This window comes from Syngnathoides biaculeatus, chromosome 18 (genome assembly GCF_019802595.1).
Source record: "Syngnathoides biaculeatus isolate LvHL_M chromosome 18, ASM1980259v1, whole genome shotgun sequence".
NCBI classification, from domain to species: Eukaryota; Metazoa; Chordata; class Actinopteri; order Syngnathiformes; family Syngnathidae; genus Syngnathoides; species Syngnathoides biaculeatus.
Window position 1 is genome coordinate 18,326,959 of NC_084657.1, and position 24,036 is coordinate 18,350,994.

Sequence of the window (24,036 nt, forward strand, 5' to 3'; positions counted from 1 at the left end):
TGCACAGGTCGGCATGGTTGTTTTGGGAGTATCAAGATGGCGGATGGCGAGTTCAGTTTTTTTTTTAAAGAGCAGTGGCCACCACGAAATACAATGCATTACGGTAACACCCGGGGGGGGGGGCAATTGAAAAAATTGAAAAAAATAAGCCTCCACATAAACAAAGTTACATCAATGCTTTATTTACATTTCCCATTATATAAATCGATCGGTTATCGCGCAATCAATCCACTTTGGGAGGTAGTATACTTATCCCAGGGTAGGAGTTGCACTCAGGAAGGCTCATCTCACCGTCCTGGCTGGAAGAGAAATTTTCACAAAAAAAATTTATTATACTACACGTTGTCCATTTCTCGCCATTTTAAAATGAAATATTAAAATTTATTTACTAGGTATCACAAAACTAGTCCATTTTGGGAGAAACTACCCTAAACTCCAACCTGGGTGCAGTGTTATTTTATAATTTCTACCAGAAATGAACTGGTTGCGTGATGACAGAGAGAGTTTACACAATTATTTTAAATCGTAATCTTTAATTTGAAAAGTTGCCAGCGCAACGTTTTGGTTGCGCATTACCGTAATGCATAGAATAAACAATCGGTGTGGCTGCTGGCCTTACGAAGTATGCTACCTGTACCGTGCACACGCCTATAGCGTTTGGTACTTTCAAGGTAAGAAACATGTTTCTTGACTCCTTCAAGTGTACTTTTCGATGTCTCGTACACACAGAAGAATGGACAATGTCGACAGTGGGTAGTGGTTGCCGAGGTTTTAGCTCGTGTTCATCTCAGCTACCTCAGAATAACGCTAGCTAGACAGCTCGAGTGTTGTCAAATAACTTGTCAAAAATAACATTTACGAACATTAAGCCTCGATGTTAATTCTTCGGGTGAAATTAACACCTTTTCCTTAAATTGTGTTCCATGTAAGCTATGCAAAGTTTACGTGAGAAAATGACGTAGCTTGCCATTGAGGACTTTTAAACAAATGTGTACAGTATTCACGAAAAAAAATATATAATCCTGTAGTGTCGGATTTATTGCTTCGGTGTTGGTTGTGTTCTTGTTGTGACTATCCATTCACTGCGTGGCTTTTGTTAGTCAAGTATTACAAAATCTGTCACTGAAATGAAATAACATTGCAATATTTCTGCATAAGTTTGTTGTGAGGGAAGACATGAGGACAGTTGGTGTCAGAGAGGAAGATGCACGAGATGGAAAAAGATGACACGCTGTGGCGACCCCTAACGGGACAAGCCGAAAGGAAAAGAAGAAGTTTCAACTTAAAATGCAATCAGTATCATTGGTTCTCAATCTTTTTACACAAAATACCACCTCTAAAAATCTCTCAAAGTATCTATTTCATGACCAACATTGATAGAAGCATAGTAGGTCAAACTGTTTAATCCAAAACAAGGGTATACTTATACTTATTTAAACACCAAATAATCACCTTTAGGTTCATAACTGCAAGGGTGACCACCACACACTTAAACTTATTTTTAATTCTACAGTGAATATGATCAACCATATAAAAAGACAAATACGAACCACAGAAAAGGCAAATGTACAAGTCTGTTTTAAAATGGGGGCAGTGGGAGGAGGGGGGGCGGTCGATGGAACCATTAAGTACAACTGAGTCAGTCCTCTATAGAGCTCGTGCACCGACGTCTCTGAAATCACGTGACTGGCCATATTGCCAGTCAAACAAAGCATTGTTCAATGCTAAGTCCATTGAGAAGAAACAGAAATATGTCTTATAACATGACGCCCAGAATTTTGTCCGATACTGTTAAACACTTAGAAGGTGATGATAAACGAAGGTATGTGGAAAAATGAGAGACACTTGGCATAGAGCACCCATATTTAATGCCGAAGTCAATGTTTTCGCCGATAAGAAATTGGACCGTTAACCCGCTTCCGCTTGTCTCGGACAACTGGATATACACATGTATCTGGTGAATAAGTCGTCGAGATTTACACAGAAACGTTTGAAAGCGTATAAAAGTCTGGACGCATACAAATACTTCGTTGCTGGATCTGTTCTCAATCAGGAATAAATCCCACATAGTGATAGAGCGACTCAGATTTTTTTCAATACAAATACCAATATTTAAATAAAAGACCCCTGGTTTTACACAAACTCACATTCATTAACTCTGATTGGGGAAAAAAAGACAACAGGGAGTCGGCTCCTCCGTACACGGAAGCGTATCGCTGCCTCTCTGCGACAGACGTTTTATTTCCTTTGTTTAAATACGCATTGTTCTCAAACGAGTCAAATTGGTATTATAAATACTTCTTGGTAATTTGAGATTGAGAAAAATTATTCCTACCTGAAATGAAATTATCGCTACACAAGCATGTGTATTTATTTGGTTGGGCACCATCCATCACGTTTAATTGCCAAAATCCATCGACCTTTTCAGGTGGTATTCCATAGAATGATCTCTTTGAATATTTGTCTCGTCTGTTGTGACAACCAACAGCACAACAGGTCTCTGGCATTGTAAATATTCTCCTCCTGAGCTTCTGTTTTTGACCGGTAATGTGGCGGCGTGAAAATGGGGATATCACATGCACGATCTCAATATACTGTCCGATGGCATCCTGCACTGGGGTCACACCATCACACTTTTACGATTAGCCTCCAATAAGATCAAACGGGAAACAGTGACCCATCCATTCTGCAAAGACTTCCTTATCCCAAAACGGGGACAAATTGCATCAGAATGTGTATTTGTGGGGAAAAAGGTCCTGCTTTTGTCATTCTCATCCACCAACGTCCAGAACAGTGTTATCTGTCCCCCAGGCACCAGTCAGCGAGGATCTTCCACTGCTCCCAGGGTGTCGGCCTCCGGCAGTAACCACAACAATCTGTCCTGTCTGGTGGCTAATGAAGGTAGAGTGAGTTTTTTCTCCTTTACTCGCTAGTGGCCACTTTTATGTCCATGTCTCCAGTCATTCAACTTGGTTTTAGTTACAGACCTTTTTTTTTTAAAAAATAAAAATATATATATACACACACACACACACATCATTGAAGTTTATTTCCAAAATGTCATTCAAAAAATGTATCTTCCATAGATTTTAGATTAAGGGCTCTCAATAGAAACAATTTCAATTGTTTGTTTATTTTTACATAATTTGGATTTCCAGATCAAAAAACAAGATGAAATCAGGAATTTTAAGAGACTAAATACTGTGAAGGAATCACCCCACATTTTCCAGCCCTTAAATGTTTTAAACTGTAAGTCAAACGTTAATCATCTTCCAAACTCAAAGCACCCCAGGTGTCATTGAATTACTTAAATTTGGTTCAGTTGACCTTTTCGACCTGTCTATCACTCGTACAGATAGCCACGTTGTCTTAACCCCTGGCTTGACACGCCCCTTTTGCCGTCATGTCCCTCAAGCAGCCGCGTGCACTTTGAAAAGTTAATGTTACAAACAAAATGGTCCACAGATGCGCTTAGGGAACGTGCAATTCTGATGAAAGATATCAGGCTAGGTTACAAGGGGCCTGGTTGATTCATTCTCCAAAGCCTAAAACCCAGTTGACAAAGTGTCTGTGATGGATTAAGGCTCGCCGAAGAGCCCATGTACAACTAAGTGTGGACAATATCAGCAAACATAGTGCTGTATGTTTGAAGCTAAGTGAGGGAGAAGTAACTTCTCTGAGTTTGATTGAATTATTATCAGTGCTTTATACATTACAGGAGAACAACTTTCACTTTGTTAGTGTATCACTGACCTGGTGAATGGACTGTGTAATGTTTTATGCTGAAGAGTCGGGACTTAGGGATGCGTAAATGGGCGATGTCATGCAAGCGAAATGTCTATTTGCCTATTTGTATCACATCGTACTTTTAAGACAGAGCACTGGGTGCCAAGTCCAATGAATGAACTCACTTATAAAGACTACAATGATATTACTCATAATCTTTCCAACTAAAAAGTACTCACCCTGCTTTATATGCACAGTACAATTCCACTATTTTATCCTGTTGGAATGCAATATGAAGTTTGTGAGGTCGCCAACGTTTCGCTGTAACACTGACATTGCGTCCTGCTCCGTCCAAATTCTTCATTCCGTGTACATATCCTTGCGTGAAATAGTTGAAACCTCTCTGTGGAACCCTCTTGGACAAAAAACATACCGCAATGTTACCAGGAATACGTGAAAGAGAATCCACTTCAAACCTGTTCTGTTCAGTCGCCATTTTGGAAGATTGTGGGAGATGGCAACTGTAGCTAAGTGGGGCGGAGCTGAAGATCGCCAGTTGGAAAGGTCCATCGTCTCAGTTGGCTTCAGTATAGAGAAGACAAAACACTTGACAATGGGACAGAAGACCTTCATTGATACCCTCTATTGGATGAATAAGGCACAAAGGTTCAAAGATAAGGAAGATGGCTGTTCACAGAGTGCTGTGTCCAAGCATATCAATGGAAAGTGTAGTGTAAGGACAAAATGTGGCAGCAGAAGATTCACCAGCAAAAACAATGACCGTTGAGCTCCAACGAGTTATCGAACAGAAAAGATTTAAGAATCTATCAGCAATCCAGAGTGGACTGAGGTGGGAGTCACAGAGTCAAAAAACACTATATTCAGATTTATCTGGGAGATGGGCCACAACTGTCGTGTTCAGCGGCTCAAGTGGCTTCTGAGTCTTATCCAGTGTAGGAAGTGTCTCAACAAGGCCAAGAGAAGGACTGGACTGTTGGTTAATGACGAAAGTAAAGTATGCCGTTATTTTGGGGTCCAAGGGTTTGGAGTTAGATTGGTGAAGAACAGAATCAAACTGCTTAAGTTCCATTGTGAAATATTGATACAGATCACAAGCACACTCCTGCATAGAAAGACCAAAAAGAGCATTACCTTTTTCATCATACTGCCTTCCATCTACTGGCTGTAATCTCCTTTTTCTTATGTGCCAAATTATAAGAAAAGCAGTCTACTATCGTTCATGATGTCCTTCTTGGATATCCTGCCTCCTGTCAATATGTAAATGAGATTTTGAAGCTGTAAACACAGCTACTGCTGCACATGGAAACCTTCCGAATTTGTGCGTGCGTGCTACAGAAATCATTTTTTTTTTTACAAAGAATTCAATTGAATTCACAAAATTGATTGATTCATTAATTCTATATTGTTTTATCAGGAATGTAAATGTCTCAGGACAAGGCAGACCAGGAGGACGAGCTGCTTGCCTTAGCAAGTATCTATGAGGAGGAGTTCCATCGAGCGGACTCTGCCCAGGGGGGCGAGATCCAGCTCTGCGTGAAGCTTCCACCAGATTTCAAAGTTGTTGTCAAAGGTACTTCGTGAGCAAAGTGTAAACCAAATGAGCCCCACACAACGAGAGTGAACTAACGCCAATGTATTTAGTAATTTAGCTACAGTATTTAAAGTTTTGTGGCTGGCACTAAAACTTTGGTGCAGTACTGTTCTAAGAGCCAAATATCCGTCAAATCTATCAATATTTCACAAAAGATGAGCCATAAAGCATTCACTTAAACTAGCATTGACATGTCTACCCAATCCAATCACAAATCACAGTCAGTTCCTTACGCGATGTCCCAGAGAACTGTAAATTACAGAATTTATGTAGAATCTGCTCAACACAACTGCAGGGTTGCCGCAATATCAATAATTATTTTATATACCATCAGAAGGGGCACCACATCCCACCAGTGGTGCAATATTTGACTGCCCCGATGTCAAATTTGGAAACTTGATTTGGATGAGTAGTCATCTGAAAGATATCCATGTTCTCCATCAATGCATTTCACTTAAAAATTACCAAAGTTTTCCCACTCTAGTTCTCAGTGTCTCTAATGTTTTTAGGGCTCCTCTAACCGTGAGTTATTTTCAGGGGAGAAACAAACCGAATACAAAATCAGCTTCTTGCCTCCTTTGGTTCTCAACTTTGAGCTTCCTGAAGACTATCCATCCACAAATTCGCCAGTATTCACCGTTAGCTCAAAATGGATGACCAGAAGACAGGTACGATTTGTACAGTTCATGTACTTGAGAAATGGTATCCGTCCATTTATCACTCGAGACTCGTAACTTATTCCTTCTGCTACTGCTCATCCTTGTCAGATGAGCTCTCTGTGCCGACGCCTGGATGAATTATGGGAGGAGAACCAAGGATGCGTGGTCCTCTTTACATGGATTCAGTTCCTCAGTGAGGAGGTGCTGGACTTTCTGGACATCCAGTCTCCTCTCCTAGTCAGCAGGCATGAACGTAAGGCGAGCGAGGAATGCAGCAGGAAAGCCGACCATACGGCCACAGGTATGATTGTAATTAATAAGCAGACAATGAAATTACACAACTCACAAATTTAGCTTTTTTTCACTTCAATTCGAGTTCCACAGATGTGCTAAATTAAATCATAAAACATACCCCCCAAAAAAGCAGAATTTGGGAGCATGTGTTTTTGATTTTTTTTTTTCTTAACTTTTTAATATTTTCTCCTTCACGTCATTTGTTATCATGTCGCTTGTTGCGAAGCAGATTTCACAGGGCAAGACAGTCCCTTCTGGAGGCCTTAATGCAATATCCTTAATATGATATCCATCAACCCATTTTCTGTACCACTTGTCCTCACTAGTGTCGTCGGCATACGAGAGCCTATCCCAGCAATCTTTGGGCAAGAAGAGGGGTATACCCTGAATTGGTCACCAGCCGATCACAGAGCACAAATGAACAAACAACCACTCGTACTCACACTCAAACTTATGGGAAATTTAGAGTCTTGAGTCAACCTACCAAACATGTTTTTGGCATGTGGGAGAAAACCGGAGGAAACCCACGTAGGCATGGGGAGAACATGCAAGCTCCACACAGGCGGGGCCGGCGTTTGAACCCCGGTCCTCTGAACCCCCTAATGACAACGGAACTGGTGTGTCAGAGGAGAAATGGCTTTGGAGCAAAGACACTTCAAAACTTTTGATCCTCAATAAAAATGCATACATTTTAAGTCTTTTATTTGTAATAATTGAACACTTCAGTTAACAAAATTCCATACATAAATGTAAAAATTTTAAGCTAATTTTATTTTATACATTTGATATATTTTACATACCAACTCAGTTCAACATTTATACAAGTTTTTCACCAAATTTGAAACTCTTCTCAGAAACAACCGAGGCAGCAAATTGAGTAAATGAAATTATACAATGACGGGATCATATTTTAAGTATAGGACAAGCGATTAAATTTCATTTCACAGGCTAATGTTGGGCTTGCAGCATGTAAGCTTTTCCATGTTAAGTTGCATTTTTTTGCTTACCTGCAATTACTTTGGACACTATTGGTTACCCAACACAGTGTCAATACATTGCCAATACAGTTTGTGTAATGTGTTAATACACTCTGAGGTATCATCCTCCAATCACTCGCCAGCACACGCGCGACCCAAGTAGGGATCAGCAGTTCAGAAAATGGATGGATGGATAAAAATGAGACCGGTAGCACAGTCACTTACAAAATATGCAATTCTCAAATGCAACAAAAGCACAAGTGACATCTGACAAGGGACCTTACCTGACGAGCATTCTTAAATCCTCATGCCAGCTGTCTAATAATTCGCTAAACAGCCTCCTACGACAGTGAATTTGACTGTAATCTGTACATAGAGGACAAAACAAAGTCAAGTGAATTATTTACATATGAAAAGCATGTATTATAAACCACGTCTTGAGAAAATGGAAAAAACTAAATTTGGTTCAAATATGAATTGTTTTTTTATTTTATATCAAATAAAGGTCTTCACCTCCTAATAATCCAGGTTCTCTCCTCACATAGTAAATACCCCAGGCAATATCCAAGTAAACAATACAATATACTGTATTATGTTCAGGGCAGCACGGTGGAGCAGCTGGAAAGCGTTGGCCATAGTTCTGAGGACCTGGATTCAATCCGAGCCCTCCCTGTGTGTAGTTTGCTCGGTACCCCTGTGCCTGCGTGGGTTTTCTTTGGGCACTCCAGTTTCCTCCCACATCACAAAAACAGGCAACATTAATTGGACACTCTAAATTCTCCTTAGTTGTGATTGCGACTGTGGCTGTTTGTCTCTATGTGCCCTGCGATTGGCTGGCAACCACTTCAGAGTATACCCTGCCTCCTGCCTGTTGACAGCTGGGATAGACTCCAGCACTCCCGTGACCCTTGTGAGGATAAGCGGCTAAGAAAATGAATGGATGGATGGATGGATATTTATTCATTCATGTACTATTTTTCAGATGTGACACAGCATGGGAGGACTTGCTCAAAGAAAACATGTGACCAACAGCCTTCATCAGGGATTCCACCGCTGGACCCACGGGCCATTGTGTCATTGGACATACGTCTCGACCTCTTGCCTCATCTGCTGGACTTTGATGAGGCGCAGCGCCAGAGGGTGTTTGACATCACGCCGTTCTCCTGCAACATCTGCTTCTCAGAGAAGCGCGGCGCCGACTGTCTCTGCTTTAAAGAGTGCCAGCACGTGTACTGCAAAGCCTGCATGACAGAATACTTCCAGATCCAAATACGGGATGGCAACGTGCAGTGCCTTAATTGCCCTGAGCCCAATTGCTCCGCTTTAGCCACACCTATGCAGGTACCACACTGCTATATATTCTCTATGTACAGACAGTTAATAATGTTTCCCACTCTAGTTTGTACAGTGAAGAAAATAAGTATTTGAATACCCTACTATATTGCAAGTTCTCCCACTTAAAAATCATGGAGGGGTCTGAAATTTTCATTGTAGGTGCATGTCCACTGTGAGAGACGGAATCTAAAAAGAAAAATGCAGAAATCAAATGTATAATAAAAAATGTAAAATATAAATGTATAATTTTTTAACAATTTATTTGTGGGATACAGCTGCAAATAAGTATTTGAACCCCTGAGAAAACCAGTATTAATATTTGGAACGGTAGCCTTTGTTTGCAATAACAGAGGTCAAACTTTTCCTGTCGTTGTTCACCAGGTCTGCACACACTGCAGGAGGGATTTTGGCCCACTCCTCCACACAGATCTTCTCTAGATTAGACAGGTTTCTGGGCTGTCGCTGAGAAACACGGAGTTTCAGCTCCCTCCAAAGATTTTCTATTGGGTTTAGGTCTGGAGACTGGCTAGGCCACACCACAACCTTGATATGCGTCTTACGGAGCCACTCCTTGGTTTTCCTGGCTGTGTGCTTCGGGTCATTGTCATGTTGTGAACGCGGTTATCCTCTCCTTAATACAGTGCAGTTGTCCTGTCCCTTGTGCCGAAAAACACCCCCAAAGCATGATGCTACCACCCCCATGCTTCACAGTAGGGATGGTGTTCTTGGGATGGAACTCATCATTTGTCTTCTACCAAACACAGTTAGTGGAATTATGACCAAAAAGTTTCATTTTGGTCTCATCTGACCACAAAACCTTCTCCCATGACTCCTCTTTATCATCCAAATGGTCATTGGCAAACTTAAGATGGGCGTTGACATGCTGGTTTAAGCAGGGGAACCTTCCATGCCATGCATGATTTCAAACCATCACGTCTTTGTGTATTACCAACAACCTTGGAAACAGTGGTCCCAGCTATTTCAGGTCATTGACCAATTTTGTCTCTTGTGTCTTTGGACAGCTCTTTAGTCTTGGCCATGTTACAAGTTTGAGTCCTACTGATTGTGTGGGGTGGATGCTATAGACTGTTTTCGACCACGTGACTACATCCGAGGCACGCGTCCATGTTGAATGGGTTCACTCTACTGACGCGCCATTCACTCTATCGCTTTTGCATACAGACTGGAGTTACACAAATGTTCGTCCCACAATTAAAAGTGGAAAGTTATCGGAGCTCGTTAGATGTTTTTTGAAGAAACCTTAATGACAAGAACTGTACTTTATACAGCTAACGACCTCACACAAATGCATCTGATTCAGTATAATACATGGAGTGGAGGTGGACTAACTTGTCTTTGGGGGTCAGAATCCTAGCTGATAGACAGGTGTTCAAATACTTATTTGCAGCTGTATCACACAAATAAATCGTAGAAAAATCATACATTGTGATTTCTAGATTTTTCTTTTTAGATTATCTCTCTCACAGTGGACATGCACCTACGATGAAAATTTCAGACCCCTCCATGATTTCTAAGTGGGAGAACTTGCAATATAGCAGGGTGTTCAAATACTTATTTTCTTCACTGTACATTGTAAACTCACTAGGTCAAGCAGCTTGTGGATGAGGAACTCTTCGCTCGCTACGACCGCCTACTGCTCCAGTCCAGTCTGGACCTTATGGCCGACATTGTGTACTGCCCCCGCCACTCCTGCGGCACGGCAGTCATGGTGGAGCCCGAGACCACTATGGGCATCTGCTCAGTATGCCAATATGCTTTTTGCACTCTGTGCAAGATGGGCTTCCACGGAGTCTCCCACTGTAAAATTCCCGCTGGTAATTTGATTGATACGCACCTTTTATCTGACTACATCAGAATGTAAAAACTTTAGTGGGAATCATGTGTGTAGTTGTTTACCAACTTGGAAATACAGATGCATCTCCGTGAATCTGAATGTAGTAGAGTTCATTTAATTCAATACTCACTGCTTTGTACAGATTCAACCATCTGTTGTCTGAGTCGCTTATCCTCACAATGGTCGTGGAAATGCTGGAGCCTAACCCAGCTAACTTGGGCCAGGAGGTGGGGTACACCCTGAACTGGTTGCCAGCAAGGCACATACAGTAAAAACCAACCATTTGCGCTTATATACACTCCTAAGGGTAATTTAGAGTCTCCAATCAACCTACCACATGAGTTTTTGGGATGTGGGCCAAAATACACATAGGCACAAGGAGAACATGCAAACTCCATCCAGCTCTGAGGACCTCCGTTCAAATCTGGCCTTGACGCTGTGGAGTTTACATTTTCTGCGTGAGTTTTCTCTGGTTAGCCTCGTTTCCTCCCAAATCATGCAAACTCCATGCAGTTCTTGGTGTACCCCACTTCCTGACTGCAGTTAGCTAGGGTAGGCTGCAGTATACTGCAGTATGACTCTAGTGAGGATAAATAGTGTAGAAAATAGATGTAAATTTCATCTACTTTGATCGACTAAAATGAGCTTTCTTAATATGAGATGGACCTGTAAAGTCCAAACTAAAGTTGAACACACTTAGTTCCCTGTCAATATTTTTCCTTGGAAAATAGCATCACCATCAAAAAATATTGGCAAATTTTAAGGACGGTTTTAAACAAAGATTTGAATATACTGTTAGGAGTGTAAATCAAAGTTAACGGTATTATCTATCCATCCATTTTCTGAGCTACTAACTGTATCGTCACAAGGGTCACGGGAGCGCTGGAGCCTATCTCAGCTGAGTTTGGGCAGGAGTCGGGGTAGACCCTGAACTGGTTGCCAGCTAATCGGAGGGCACATGGAGACAGATAACAGTCGCACTCACAATCACACCTAGGGGCAATTTAGAGTCTCCAATGAATGCATGTTTTTGGGATGTGGGAGGAAACCAGAGAAAACCCACGCAGGCACTGTGAGAACATGCAAACTCTACACAGGCAGGGCCGGGATTTGAACCCCGGTCCTTAGAACTGTGAGGCCGGCGATCTAACCAGATGCTTCACTGTGCCGCCTAACTGTATTATAAAACTAAACTAAAAATGCTCACTTTTTGTAGATGCCTGGCAGACGTTTAATAGAAACGGGAAGATGTTGTGGAGTTTTAGTTGCAGTTTTATAGGTAGTAGATAATGATAAATTAGTGTTGTGTATTTATCCATCCATCCATTACCTGAGCCGCTTATCCCCAGTAGTGTAACAAGCGTGCTGGGGCCTATGCAAGCCATCTTCGGACTGGAGACTGGGTAAACCCAGAACTGGTTGCCACCCATTCGCAGGTGTATACAAGTAAACAAAAAAACATTTGCTCTCACAACCGCAATTTAGAGTGTCCTATCAATGCATGTATTTGGGATGTGGGAGAAAACCGTAGTACCCGCGGAGAATATCCACGCAGCCACGGGGACAACATGCAAATTCACTAAGCTGAGGCCGCGGTTTGAACCCCAGTCCTCAGAACTGTGAGCCAGATACTCGACAAGTTGACAACCATACCGCCATTGTGTATTTATGTTGTATATTTACAAATGCAGTATAAATCACTAGCGTCTGCTTGTTAAAACTAATGGTTATAGTCACTGCTCACTAAGCTGAAGTCTCACAAGGGTTCCTGACATCACACTTAGCACATTTTTCCCACAAATTTTAGGTTGAACTCCAAATTATTCAATTTAGGAAGGTCCACTGAAAGTCAGTTCAATCATTTTGTATTTGAAACCTAATCTTGTGATTTTGGTTGTTTTTCTTTCTCATGTATTTTTTTTGTAGAGTATTTATTGATTTTTGTTGTGTTCCACAGAGGATTTGCGTAGCCTCCGAGACGAATACCTGTCAGCTACGACTGAGGGCAAAAAGTTTATGGAGCAGCGCTTTGGGAAAAGGGTAATCCAGAAAGCTGTGGAAGAGTCCTTTAGCAGAGACTGGCTCAATGAGAACTGCAAATCCTGCCCTTACTGTGGCACCAACATACAGGTGGGGGTTACTCTTGAAGCTCACATGTTGCTACACAGGGCACGTCTTCCAGATCTTTAAGATGACTTAGAGTACTTGGCTTTTTGTTTTCTCAAAAATAGTTCCAAGGTGTTTTTTTTTTTTTTACATTATTTGGTCAAAAAACACAAAAGAGTGTCAGGACACATAATGTCTACCTGGAACACTCGTTTTAAAAATGCTTAGTACAGTATTTGTTACCTTGCCAAAAAGTGGCATTTGGTCTAACCAGGATTACAGAACTCGTGCACGTCAAACAGAGCTGCTTTTGTGTAAAACCAGGGGTCATTTATTTAAATATTGGCATTTGTATTGAAAAAAATCTGAGTGGGTCCATCACTATGTGGGATTTATTCCTGATTGAGAACAGATCCAGCAACGAAGTATTTGTATGCGTCCAGACTTTTATATGCTTTCAAAGTTTTCTGTGTAAATCTCTACGACTTACTCACCAAATACAGGTGTATATCCAGTTGTCCAAGACAAGCGGAAGCGAATTAACAGCCCAATTTCCTACTGGCGAAAATATTGAATTCAGCATTAAATGTGGGTCCTCTATGCCAAGTGTCTCTAATTTTTCCCACGTACCTTTGTTTATTATCACCTTCTAAATGTTTAACGGTATCGGACAAAACTCTGAGTGTTGTGCTATAAGACATATTTTAATTTCATCTCAACGGAATTAACTTGCAACAATGTTTTTGACTGCTAATATTACAATGTCACATGATTTTATGACGTAGGTGCTCAAGCTATATACAGTGTCCCAATTTTATATGGATATAACAATATTTCTGATGAAAAAAAAACAGACTTTTGCAGTGTTACTGGAGAATCTGAGACTCACTCCTGTGCAGGTTTACCCCTCTGTATATTGGCTGCAAATGAATGGCACTTTTGCCAAGTAACCACTGGGGAATATCGTATAACTAAATACATCTCTCCTAAAAAGCAAATGCTCGTAAAATGCCACATTACAGTAAACCCTCGGCATGGGGACTGAATATTGCCAGGAATTGGGTGTCGCGGAGTATTGCAAAATTACCCTTAAAAATAAATACAGGTCATCATATTTATTTAAAAAAAAATAGCATCACAATTGCACAAACATCAGTCCATTTTCCCAACCACTTATTCTCACAAGGGTTGCGGGAATGCTGGCGCTTATCCCAGCTAACTTCGGACAGACTACAATCTGAACTGGTCACCAGCCAGTCGCAGGGCATACATTGACAAACTTTCTTGGCACCAATTACCAATTTCCTATTCGCCAGGGCTTTGTTGCCCCTTGGTCACTTGTCGCACTACAGAAATGGACAGAAAAGACGCATGCAGCCGAGGATAGGTTCCACAAAAGAAAAAAAAAACATTCATAAGCACAGATTAACTGAAGATTCTTTTTGTTAGTACAGCGGTGTGAAGCATGAAATCATGAAACACAATTACCCGCCGCTTGTCGTATTAGCTGAACAGTAAATCCTGGTAGTATTTTGGTAACCCTGCAGGCCCGCTTACCTTGTGCAATATTAGCAGGGATGTCACACCTATGAAGGTCTGTGGGCATTTTTCACGATAGTTTGGTCTGGCAACCTGAGTCCGGGCATTGCTTAAAAGTGGCTGCAGAGCTTCCCCAAGTTGATCGTGGCAGTTCACAAAAAATTACCTGGTTGTGTAATTTGACACTTGATGGGTGGGCAGGGAAGAATACCCAAATGTTAATAATACAATATTAAAAAGTAAATTTCTTCTGTCCTATTTGAGTGAGCGTTTTGAACATAGTTCCAATAATATGTGTGTGCAGAAAGTGGACGGCTGCAACAAAATGACATGCACTTCGTGCCGCCATTACTTCTGTTGGCTCTGTTTGGGCCTGCTCAACAAAGCTAACCCGTACAGTCACTTTAACAACCCACATTCACCCTGCTACAAACAGTGAGTCACTCCTTCCTCCTCACTTTTATTTTATTATTTCTACATTTCACACTGGTAATCGTCTTTTTCTCTCCCTCGCCCTCCCTGCTGAAGACTCTTCCATGGTGTGGATCTGGACGATGAAGATGCCTTATGGAGTGATGAAGAAGAAGACTGACGTTCTTTGTAGTGCTCCCCGCCTGAATGCACTTTGTTGTACACAAGTCTCGTTTCATCTTCTGACTACTGCAGTGATGTGTTCTTTTTTTCTGATATACACTCATCAGGCACTTTATTAAGTGCCCTGTATTATCGCGTCCAATTACCGTATTTTCCGCACTATAAGGCACACCACATTGTCAGGCGCACCTTCAATGCATGGCTTATATTAAAACTTTTTTCAAAGAAAGGAGCACCACAGTATAAGGCGCATATAATAGACGCTACAGTAAGGTTGGGGTTACGTGATTCATCCATTAGATGGAGCTGCACTAAAGGCTCAATATTGATCCATATATAAGGCACACCAGATTATGGGGCACACAGCCGGCTTTTGGGAAAATTAAAAGCGTTTAGGTGCGCCTTATAATGCGGAAAATACAGTAGATGTCTTTAGATAGCACGTTTCCTTTATTGGGATAAAGCAGTTTTCATATAGCTATATAAAGCAGCTGAGTATGAGGCTACTAAAATTCTCAAAAAAAAATTCAGGGTGTATGTTGCCAAAGACATTTATCCATTTAATGGGATCTTAGAGTGAAGGAGACATGTTTGTATACCATTTTTACTTGAACAGAATGTTTGTTTTGCAAATTATATACCAACAAAAGAGACACTGTTCATTCTTTTAATCACCTTTCTTGTCATCATAAGGGCCCTTGTTCAACTTCAAAATAAATGTCACCTGTCTTGGCATTGAAATTGCGCATCCAGCATCAGTCATTTGAATTCATATGACAGCTTTGAAAACTTGAGTCTTCAGCTCAAACAACTATACATACTATATTGTACTATTTTCTATCCCCCCCCACAGAGGAGTACAAGTGATGAGAAGGAGGAAATGTATTATGTACACAATTCTAAATTTTATTATATTATAAAATCCAACAATATAAAGTTTCCAAGGGAACTGTAGCAATCTCCCCTCTTGTGCCTTCTCTTTCAGATGTCTTTAAAGGCTATTTTTATTTTATTTGTGTTTTATTCCGTGATATTAAGTTATTTTAACCTAAAACTGTCAATAGTACATGCCTGTACAATTGTAGCAGGTACCCAATTTAGTTTTCCTTATTTCCTTTGAGAAAATTTTTTTATACAGTAAACTGTTGGACTTAAAATTGTATTTATTAGATTGGAACAAGGGCGCCCTGGTGGAGCAACTGTAGAGCGTTGGCCTTACAGTTCTGAGGACCGGGGTTCAAATATGTCTGTGTGGAGTTTGTATGTTCTCTCTGTGGCTGCTTGGGTTTTCTCCGGGCCCTCTGCTTTCTTCCCACATCCCAAAAACATGCGTAAATCGAAGACTCGAATTGCCCTTAGGTGTGATTGTGAGTGCGACTGTTGTTTGTCTCCATGTGCCCAGTGATTGGCTGGCAACCAGTACAGGGTGTACCCTTCCTTCTGCCCGATGATAGCTGGGATTGGCTCCGGCACTCCCGCGACACTTGTGAGGATAAGCAGCTCACCATATAGATGGGTTTGGGTTCGACTGTACTGATTTCAAACTAATGATATAGTGGCACATTTGTCCGTCCTACAGGGCATCTTGTAACCAGCGGCACGACCCATATTTTGGCTTGTAGTCCAGGTGGCGGTGCTGTGTGACCTGTGTGGGAGCAACAATGAAGTACTAAAGAAACAAAAGCACATGTTGGAGCCTGAGAGTAAAAAGAGACGACAACATTGTGTCACCCCTTTGGCTAGAGTTGCTGACAGGGGATAACCCTTTAAAATGGCCCCCCTCTCCTGTTGTGCCCCTCTCATCCACACACGCGCACACACACACTAACTGACTGACCGCTACTATGCACCTAAAGACATATCTTCTCTAACAAACACAGGAAACCATCAACAGCAGCGGCAACACCCGAGGACCACAAAGGAACGTTTGCAAACAAGTGTGATCGCCTCTGAAGCAGGATAGCGCTCCTGAGGGGGTTGGGGAAAAAAAGGTCAGTGTGGGCTCATGGGACACAGCCTTGGGGCTCAAAGGTTCACCAGGAAGTTCCCAAACTTCCACAGCATGCATGTGGAACATATGGTTGACACATATTATTCAAGTATGCCCATATCGAATGAATGGATTAACCTGATGTTGAGCGTGTTTTTCAAACATTGAAAATCCTTGTGTTTGAGGGTTTATTCTTTCTTTATTTATACTATGAGTACTGACAAAAGTAAAGCTTTCTTAAATTACAGATGTGTCCCTCTATTAAAGGCGTGTTCCAAACTGACCTTTTTCAGGTTCATTACGATGAGCAAAATGTGTACTCTCCCACTAGTTTTTTTTTAATTTATGTATTTTTATTCATGATGTATTTCATTTGTAAATGTCACAAAAATAATGAAATTCAAACAGAATTGCAAAAACATCAGGACATTATAGTATTTGAATGATGACAATGTCCCACAAATTCTTGTTGTATTTTTTATCTTTATACATTTCTGTAATCAGCCTTTAGGAATATATATATATATATATATATATATATATATATACACACACATTTCCTTTTGAAATTGTCACAAAAAGTAAAATATGCATGTATTATCATATTTAATAGTATTAAATCTGTAACAATGTTACCATCTAAGTAGCAAGGGCTTTTTTTTCCCCCTAATGAAGTTCATGATCTTTCCTGTCTCGTTCATTCAGGTATACAGCTCCTCATTTCACATTTTTAAGAATAATAAACACAAATATCTGAGAACACCATCTGCAGCTTCTTTGCCACAAAGTCAAGAAGTGACCCAAGCAGCATTATCATGATCGAGAGTGAGAGCGAGCTATCGGCCATGGTGCAAGAACTTTGGGACAACGACATCAACAGACTACGACCTGGAATGGACTACAGAATATCATTACAGGTGCAATACACACTTGTGCACGATAACTGCTAATCTCTTAAAGAGTTTAGTAATCAACACAAATGACACAAAATGTATTTTTGTCACTATTTTGCAAGTTCAAACTGTTGCCATACTTTAATAAAAGGGCAGTTTTGTGGGCTCACTATTTGGCAAGTAGCAGGGCACTTTCGTTGTTTTTCTCACAGGATGTGCTGTTGTAATGTAATTTGAAGGTTCATACGTACAAATAAGTTATAAATTGTCAAACTGTTACAGTGCTTTTTTTCTTGTTTAAGGGCAAAGCTGGAGACAACATGGCTATCAAAGACGATGACAATGATGGAGCGGGATATCCTCTGTTTAAATTTGTTGATGAGAACATTTTCCAGAAGGAGACCTTTTTAGGTGAGTGATCATCTTGTGGCAGCTTGGTGCCAAAAGACTATGTTGAAGTGATTGCATGAGTTTAATTTAGTCTCCTTTACCCCTTTACCACAACCTTGTGGCATTATGGTGCAGAGGTAAAATGTTGAAGTGAATGAAGGAGCTTCTTTTATACGAAAGTAGTCTTGTAGTACCTGCTTCAGGGATCTTGCCGCAGATGAGAAATATTAAAGTGAATTTAAGAGCTTCTTTTAGACTCAAGTAGTCCTCTGCCACCACTCTTTTGCATCTTCGTGCTAAGAAATCACTACTGTATACAGTGTATTGAAGTGGTTACAGGAGTTTCATTTTGAAAAATAAAATACATTTAAAAAAATAGTTGCTTTAGCGCCATCTTGTGGCATATGGAATAAATTGTGAACCGAATTTCCACCAAAAGTTGTCAGGGCCATTTAGTTACTCAACTGCAGACAGGGGTTTGAGGCTTTTAATTGTATATTTTTCCCAAAACATGCTGGTTAGATTCACAGAAAACATTAAATCGTCCATAGGTGTGAACTAATCGTGAAGGCTTGTTTTTCTATATGGGCCCTGCGATTGACTATGGTGACCAATCGAGGGTATACTCTGTCTCTCACTAGAAGTCAGCTCTAAGCAGCCTCCAGTTCCCTGAAACCCTAATGAGGACAAGCGCTATAGAAAATGAATGGATGTCCACGTGTAACACATCCCATCTTGTATTACAAGTTGCACCAGTGATGACCCTTAAGCCCACAATCACATCGCCTCACAGCAAAGCCTTTTTCATCTACGTACTGGTAATCTTCTTATGACGAAGAGTGGCGAATTACACCGAGTTCACTGCGCCCAGCCACTGGACGCAAACGCCATGGCCCCTCCCCTTCTCGGATCACATGATCAGACCTGTGGTTTATGTGTTTTACTCAGTGTTAAATTGCAAAAATAATACCTTTCTTCAGCCCTCTGCTGTTATTTATTGCTAGGAAAAGAGCAGTCCCGTGTTTATGTCAAGTCGCATGTCCACGTTGTCCAGTCATTGAAAATTTTAAATGTTGGGTGTCCCTAAAAGCCTACTTACAAAATTTGCCTCATGTGATTGAATGTATAGTTTTGTGGCATATTTTGACGTTATTATTTGTGTCACCTGATGATATCTTTAGTGACGTCCTTCTTTTTGAGAACAATCGCATGTAACAAATTAGTTCCATCGTTACACGTTTTTCACAAAACTGTTTAAAAATTTCGAATTATGCCCCTCAAAGAAGTTTGGCTTCAGAGGTTTGAAATGTTGTTGCGAGTTGCACTGGAAGCCCTTGAAGTGTTTTTTTTTTCTTTTTTAAACTGCTTTTTAAGAATTTCCCTGAAAATGGAAATTGCAGACTTCAATAATGACATTTCTCTCTGTGGCCAATTGGTCGTTTTTGGTTTGTAGCATAACTGCGATTGGACGGGACCCAGTCCAGAGTGTATCCCGTTTCTCATAAAGTCAGCTTCTGTCACACGTGTGTGCTGAAACATATATTTTTTTTGTTTGTTTGCATTTACAGCCTTTATCTCCCTGTTGGATAATTATGTGAGTGACACGGGGGAGCCAGAAATTGTAACCCCTGAGGAGGTGGCGGAGAACCACAAATTTCTGGACTCTATTGTTAAGACTCCCACAATGAAGGTAAACTGTGGCATTGTAGATTGGGATAGATGATCTTGGTTTTTGTTTATTGCATCGCCCCACACACCTCTCACCACATTATGGTCTCCCTTTATTTTGTTTCAGATAGCTCATAAATATCTGGTGGAGAAGAAGCTCTCCCCACAAGATGAGACGCAGTTCAAGGAGCAGCTCTACAGAATCTGGTTTGAACTCTACGCCAGGAGAGGATCCAGCAGGTAGGTGCAACCTGCCAGTGAGTCCATATATAATGTTGGAATCTTGCACCACTGTGCAAAACTATGGCTGTGGGCAGGCTGTACAGCGATGGGAACGAGAAGTGTCGGTGAAAAGATCTTTGAAAATCATTCCATTGATTTTCTGTACCACTTATTCCTATGAGTGGCGGGTGTGCTGGAGCCTTTTTCAACACTTTGGGGGAGAGGTTGGTTACACATTGGACTAGTTGCCAGGCAAAGTTGTACACTAACAACCATTCGGACTCACATTCTTACCTAGAGTATGGACAATTTAGTCTTCAGTAAAGCGACCATGTGCTGTATTTTTGTGGGATGTGGCGGAAGCCAGAGTATCCGGAGAACATGCACGCCCCACGCAGGTAGGCCGGGTCAGACATTCAAACCCCCGAAACTCAGAACTGTGAGGCAGACGAGATAACCACAAGTCCACCATGCTCATTTTGATCAATATCCAACTAGTGGGCTATCTAAACATGATCCATCCATCCATCCATCCCATCCATCCATCCATCCATCCATCCATTTTTTTAGCCTCTTATCCTCACAAGAGTTGCAGGAGTGCTGGAGCCTATCCCAGCTGTCATTGGGCAGGAGGCAGGGTACGCCCTGAACTGATTGCCAGCCAATTGCAGGGCACACGGAGACAGACAACATTCACACTCACAAATTTACGTTGGGGCAATTTATAGTGTCCAATTAATGTTGCATGTTTTTGGTATGTGGGAGGAAACACGAGTGCCCGGAGAAAATCCCACACAGGCACGGAAGAACATGCAAACTCCACACAGGCGCGGCCAGGACTGAACCCGTGTCCTCAGAACTGTGAGCCCAATGCTTTACAGCTGCCCACTGTGCCACCTCTCAACATGAAAACAGTAGGACATTCAGTAAATAGATGGTCAAATATAGCGCAGGACCATTTTGAAGGTCGGTTTGGATCACTGTACCGTACAGTTGCACACTTTGGAACAAATAAAAGCTTGCCTCAAATTGATGGTTATTTTTTTTCCTCACTGAGAATTATATAACTGCAGTCGTTTGTTCTAAAAAATTGTTTTTGTTCTTTTGCTTAGAACCACTGAGACCTTTTGAAATGTTTTGTTCCTAAAAGTAGCAACTCCTCTCAGATTGTAATTGTACACACAATACACAACAATAATAGACAATCATGTTTAATCTTCATCCTTCCTAAAATGTATTTATTTTATTTATTGCAATGTGTAGTCACTAATGGTGTAGAGGTACACTCACCTGACTTTGGTGCAAGCAGCTTGGGGTCAATTCAGTCAGTAACAGCGTCTAAATATACCCTACAACTGGCTGCTGACCAGTTCAGGGTGTAGTCCGCCTTTCGCCCAAAGTCAGGTGGGATAGGCTCCAGCGTCCCACGACCCTAACTAGGATAAGCAGCATTGAAAATGGATGGATATTGCAATTTATGTATCAGAATTATTACATTATGATATTAGATTGTTGACACAACCTTGTGTAGGACCCACATGCTTGAGTTTTAATACAACTGCTAATTGTCCAGCACCAAATAACTATGTACCAGCACAGTTAACTTCAAAGTCCAGAAATAGATAGATTCTTAGGAATGAGTTTAGAGACAAGTCATACAATGTGCCTTAATCTGCAGACAGCAGGACGGGGGAAAGCCACACTTCATTGTCGTCCTAGCAAAACACGCACAAAAGTGCAAATGTAAAACCCTTGGTCGGAGCTACAAGGCTGAGGGGATTCCTTGGAAAAATACGGGACAGGGAGTGTAGGGGTGGACAGAGTTGGCAACAAAAGATCAATCCACAGAAAAGTGGTTCAGCGTCTTGTATCCCGAGTCATCAGCAGAGGTAGGTCGGTGTGGCTGACTGGCAGGGTGGGAAAATGCTGCAAGAGCCCAGTGGTGGCTAATGGTGGTAAACTGTGACACGCATCTTCCATTGCAACTGCTGATCATTTAAAAAAAATAAATAAATAAACCGTCTTATAATGCACACCAAGTGGTACTGAAAATAGATGGATACACTATTATACTGTTGCTAACCAAAACAGAAGCACGAATGAGATGAATTAGTGTGGAGTCTGATTGCACACTTTTAAATATATGATCTTGCATTATGTAGTAACACCATAAATGTCCATAATGTTCTGTCCTCTTGGTTTTACTACATTTGTTCATAATAGTCCTTTGTCTGCAATTTAAAATTAATTTGGGAAAATTGTCCAATATTATTTTCAAAAATGTATTTGGGTGGCACGGTTTCTCAGCTGGGAAAGCATTGGCCTCACAGTTCTGAGGACCCGGGTTCGATCCCGGCCCCGCCTGTGTGGAGTTTGCATGTTCTCCCCCGTGCCTAGGTGGGTTTTCTCCGGGCACTCCGGTTTCCTCCCACATCCCAAAAAATTGCAACATTAATTGGACACTCTAAATTGCCCCTAGGTGTGACTGAGAGTGTGGCTGTTTCTCTATGTGCCCTGCAATTGGCCAGTTCAGGGTGTACCCCCCCTCCTGCCTGTTGACAGATGGGATAGGCTCCAGTACTCCCCGTGACTCTCGTGAGGATAAGCAGCAAAGAAAATGGATGGATGAAAAATGTATTTGATCACCCATCCTTAGTTTCTGGTTTACCTTCTTCTTCCTTCCAGGCCGGATTCATCCGGTTTTGAGCACGTGTTTGTTGGTGAAACCAGAGGAGGGCGGACGGTCATAGGCTTTCACAATTGGATCCAGCTGTACCTGCAGGAAAAGCTGGGACACATCGATTACAAAGGCTACAGCATCAACGCTAACTCGCCGCAGGTACTCTGTCTGGAAATGTTTACACCACCTGGCGATTTTAGCTCTTTGTGGAACATTTAGCCGGAACATGCTAACATTTGAAAACTTTTCAAAGTGACTGTTGTAGACTTGACACCGACAAAAGCTTTTGAACCAGAGAACAAAGCAAACTCACTAACCAGTGGCCTGCCATGCATAGTGCAAAGTGTTTGCTTTTCTTTACTTGAAGTACTCCAATAGGTGCTCCTGTTTTAGATAGCGACTTTGTTAATTTGGGTTTTTGAAGAACCTCGCAATTGTGACATGGTATCAATCCATCCATCCATTTTCCAGACCGTTTATCCTCATTCGGGTTGCAGGCATGCTGGTGCTATCCTGTAACAAATTAGATCATACCAGTGAGTAGTGCATGGGTGTGCACTTTTGTGCTCATGGGTCAAAAGTAATTTTTAAAGCACACAAGGGACAGGTCATGCATAGGTGAGGTTTAAAAAATACTGTAAAGTACTTTAAATGTGTATGTAAAAGTTTATTTTACAAATAAAATAATTCATGGAATTTTTAATTATAATTAAATTTGAGTAAAACAAATGCATGAAATCACTTTTAATATATGTGTGAAATTGATTTTTCACTGGCGGCACAGTGGTGCAGCTGTAGAGCACTGGCCTCACAGTTCTGAGGAGCGGGCTTCAAATCCCGGTCTGCATTTATGGAGTTTGCATGTTCCACCCTTTCCTGTGTGGGTTCTCTCCGGGGACTCCGGTTTCCTCCCACATCCCAAAATCATGCCTCAAATGGAGACACTAAATTGCTCGTAGGTGTGATTGAGAGTGCAACCGTTGTTTGTCTTCATGTGCCCTGAAAGCAGCACATTTATTTTTACCTCCCCTGTATAGCAATTGGGGTTGTATTTTTCTGAGTCCTGTTTGACACCGAGATTTCTGTGTTTGTCCCAGCCGGACGAGAACAAACACATCTTGGCCCTGCAGTTCAGCTGGAAGAACGGCATCAAGCCCAAAGGCAGCATCTTCATCGGTGTCAGTCCCGAGTTCGAGTTCGCCCTCTACACCCTGTGTTTCCTCAGCTCGCCCAATGTGCGGGTCAAAGTCCAGTTCAGTTTCTATGATGTGGAGATTGTGTGCCACCATTACAACCAGAAACACATAGGCACCACTTACCCCGTGCTCCTGAAGTACCAGAAAAACACTTAAATTACAGCGATAGCTTAAGTTTACATGCCAAAAATGTACAGGTACTGTTGGTGACGTTTTAGTTTTACTTGAAGATACAATAAAACCTTACAAAATTTGATATGGTTGTTTTTCTTGTCTGTGCATATTTGAGCTATTTTATAT

The 24,036-nt window shown here is 41.4% G+C and overlaps 2 protein-coding genes across 4 annotated transcripts; both read left to right on the top strand.

The window, feature by feature from the left end:
* The first annotated feature begins 494 nt into the window (after positions 1-494).
* Positions 495-15,438, top strand: rnf14 (ring finger protein 14). The gene is made up of 10 exons (XM_061803911.1): positions 495-671; positions 2,812-2,901; positions 5,162-5,317; positions 5,876-6,006; positions 6,106-6,298; positions 8,251-8,609; positions 10,210-10,438; positions 12,416-12,588; positions 14,408-14,538; positions 14,632-15,438. The coding sequence occupies exons 3-10, from the start codon at positions 5,170-5,172 to the stop codon at positions 14,693-14,695; spliced, it is 1,428 nt and encodes a 475-aa protein (XP_061659895.1). The 5' UTR covers positions 495-671; positions 2,812-2,901; positions 5,162-5,169; the 3' UTR covers positions 14,696-15,438.
* Positions 15,439-15,571: 133 nt separating this feature from the next.
* endou2 (endonuclease, polyU-specific 2) lies at positions 15,572-23,992 on the top strand. Of its 3 annotated transcripts, none has more exons than XM_061803912.1 (8): positions 15,572-16,183; positions 16,277-16,688; positions 17,393-17,604; positions 17,883-17,991; positions 19,539-19,660; positions 19,766-19,878; positions 22,546-22,699; positions 23,638-23,992. In XM_061803912.1, exons 3-8 carry the CDS (start codon positions 17,503-17,505, stop codon positions 23,890-23,892), a joined length of 855 nt encoding a protein of 284 aa, XP_061659896.1. In that variant the 5' UTR covers positions 15,572-16,183; positions 16,277-16,688; positions 17,393-17,502; the 3' UTR covers positions 23,893-23,992. The 3 variants fall into 3 exon arrangements, with proteins under 3 accessions (XP_061659896.1, XP_061659897.1, XP_061659898.1); XM_061803913.1 differs by having other exon boundaries at positions 17,460-17,604; XM_061803914.1 differs by having other exon boundaries at positions 17,476-17,604.
* Positions 23,993-24,036: the final 44 nt, after the last annotated feature.

Excerpts from the sequence above, each read along its gene's own strand:
- endou2 (XM_061803912.1), top strand. The coding sequence starts at position 17,503 with ATGATCGAGAGTGAGAGCGAGCTATCGGCCATGGTGCAAGAACTTTGG. Across the intron at positions 19,879-22,545 it reads GCCAGGAGAGGATCCAGCAG|GCCGGATTCATCCGGTTTTG; the intron begins GTAGGTGCAACC and ends TCTTCCTTCCAG. Across the intron at positions 22,700-23,637 it reads TCAACGCTAACTCGCCGCAG|CCGGACGAGAACAAACACAT; the intron begins GTACTCTGTCTG and ends TGTTTGTCCCAG.
- rnf14 (XM_061803911.1), top strand. The coding sequence starts at position 5,170 with ATGTCTCAGGACAAGGCAGACCAGGAGGACGAGCTGCTTGCCTTAGCA. Across the intron at positions 5,318-5,875 it reads TTTCAAAGTTGTTGTCAAAG|GGGAGAAACAAACCGAATAC; the intron begins GTACTTCGTGAG and ends AGTTATTTTCAG. Across the intron at positions 14,539-14,631 it reads CATTCACCCTGCTACAAACA|ACTCTTCCATGGTGTGGATC; the intron begins GTGAGTCACTCC and ends TCCCTGCTGAAG.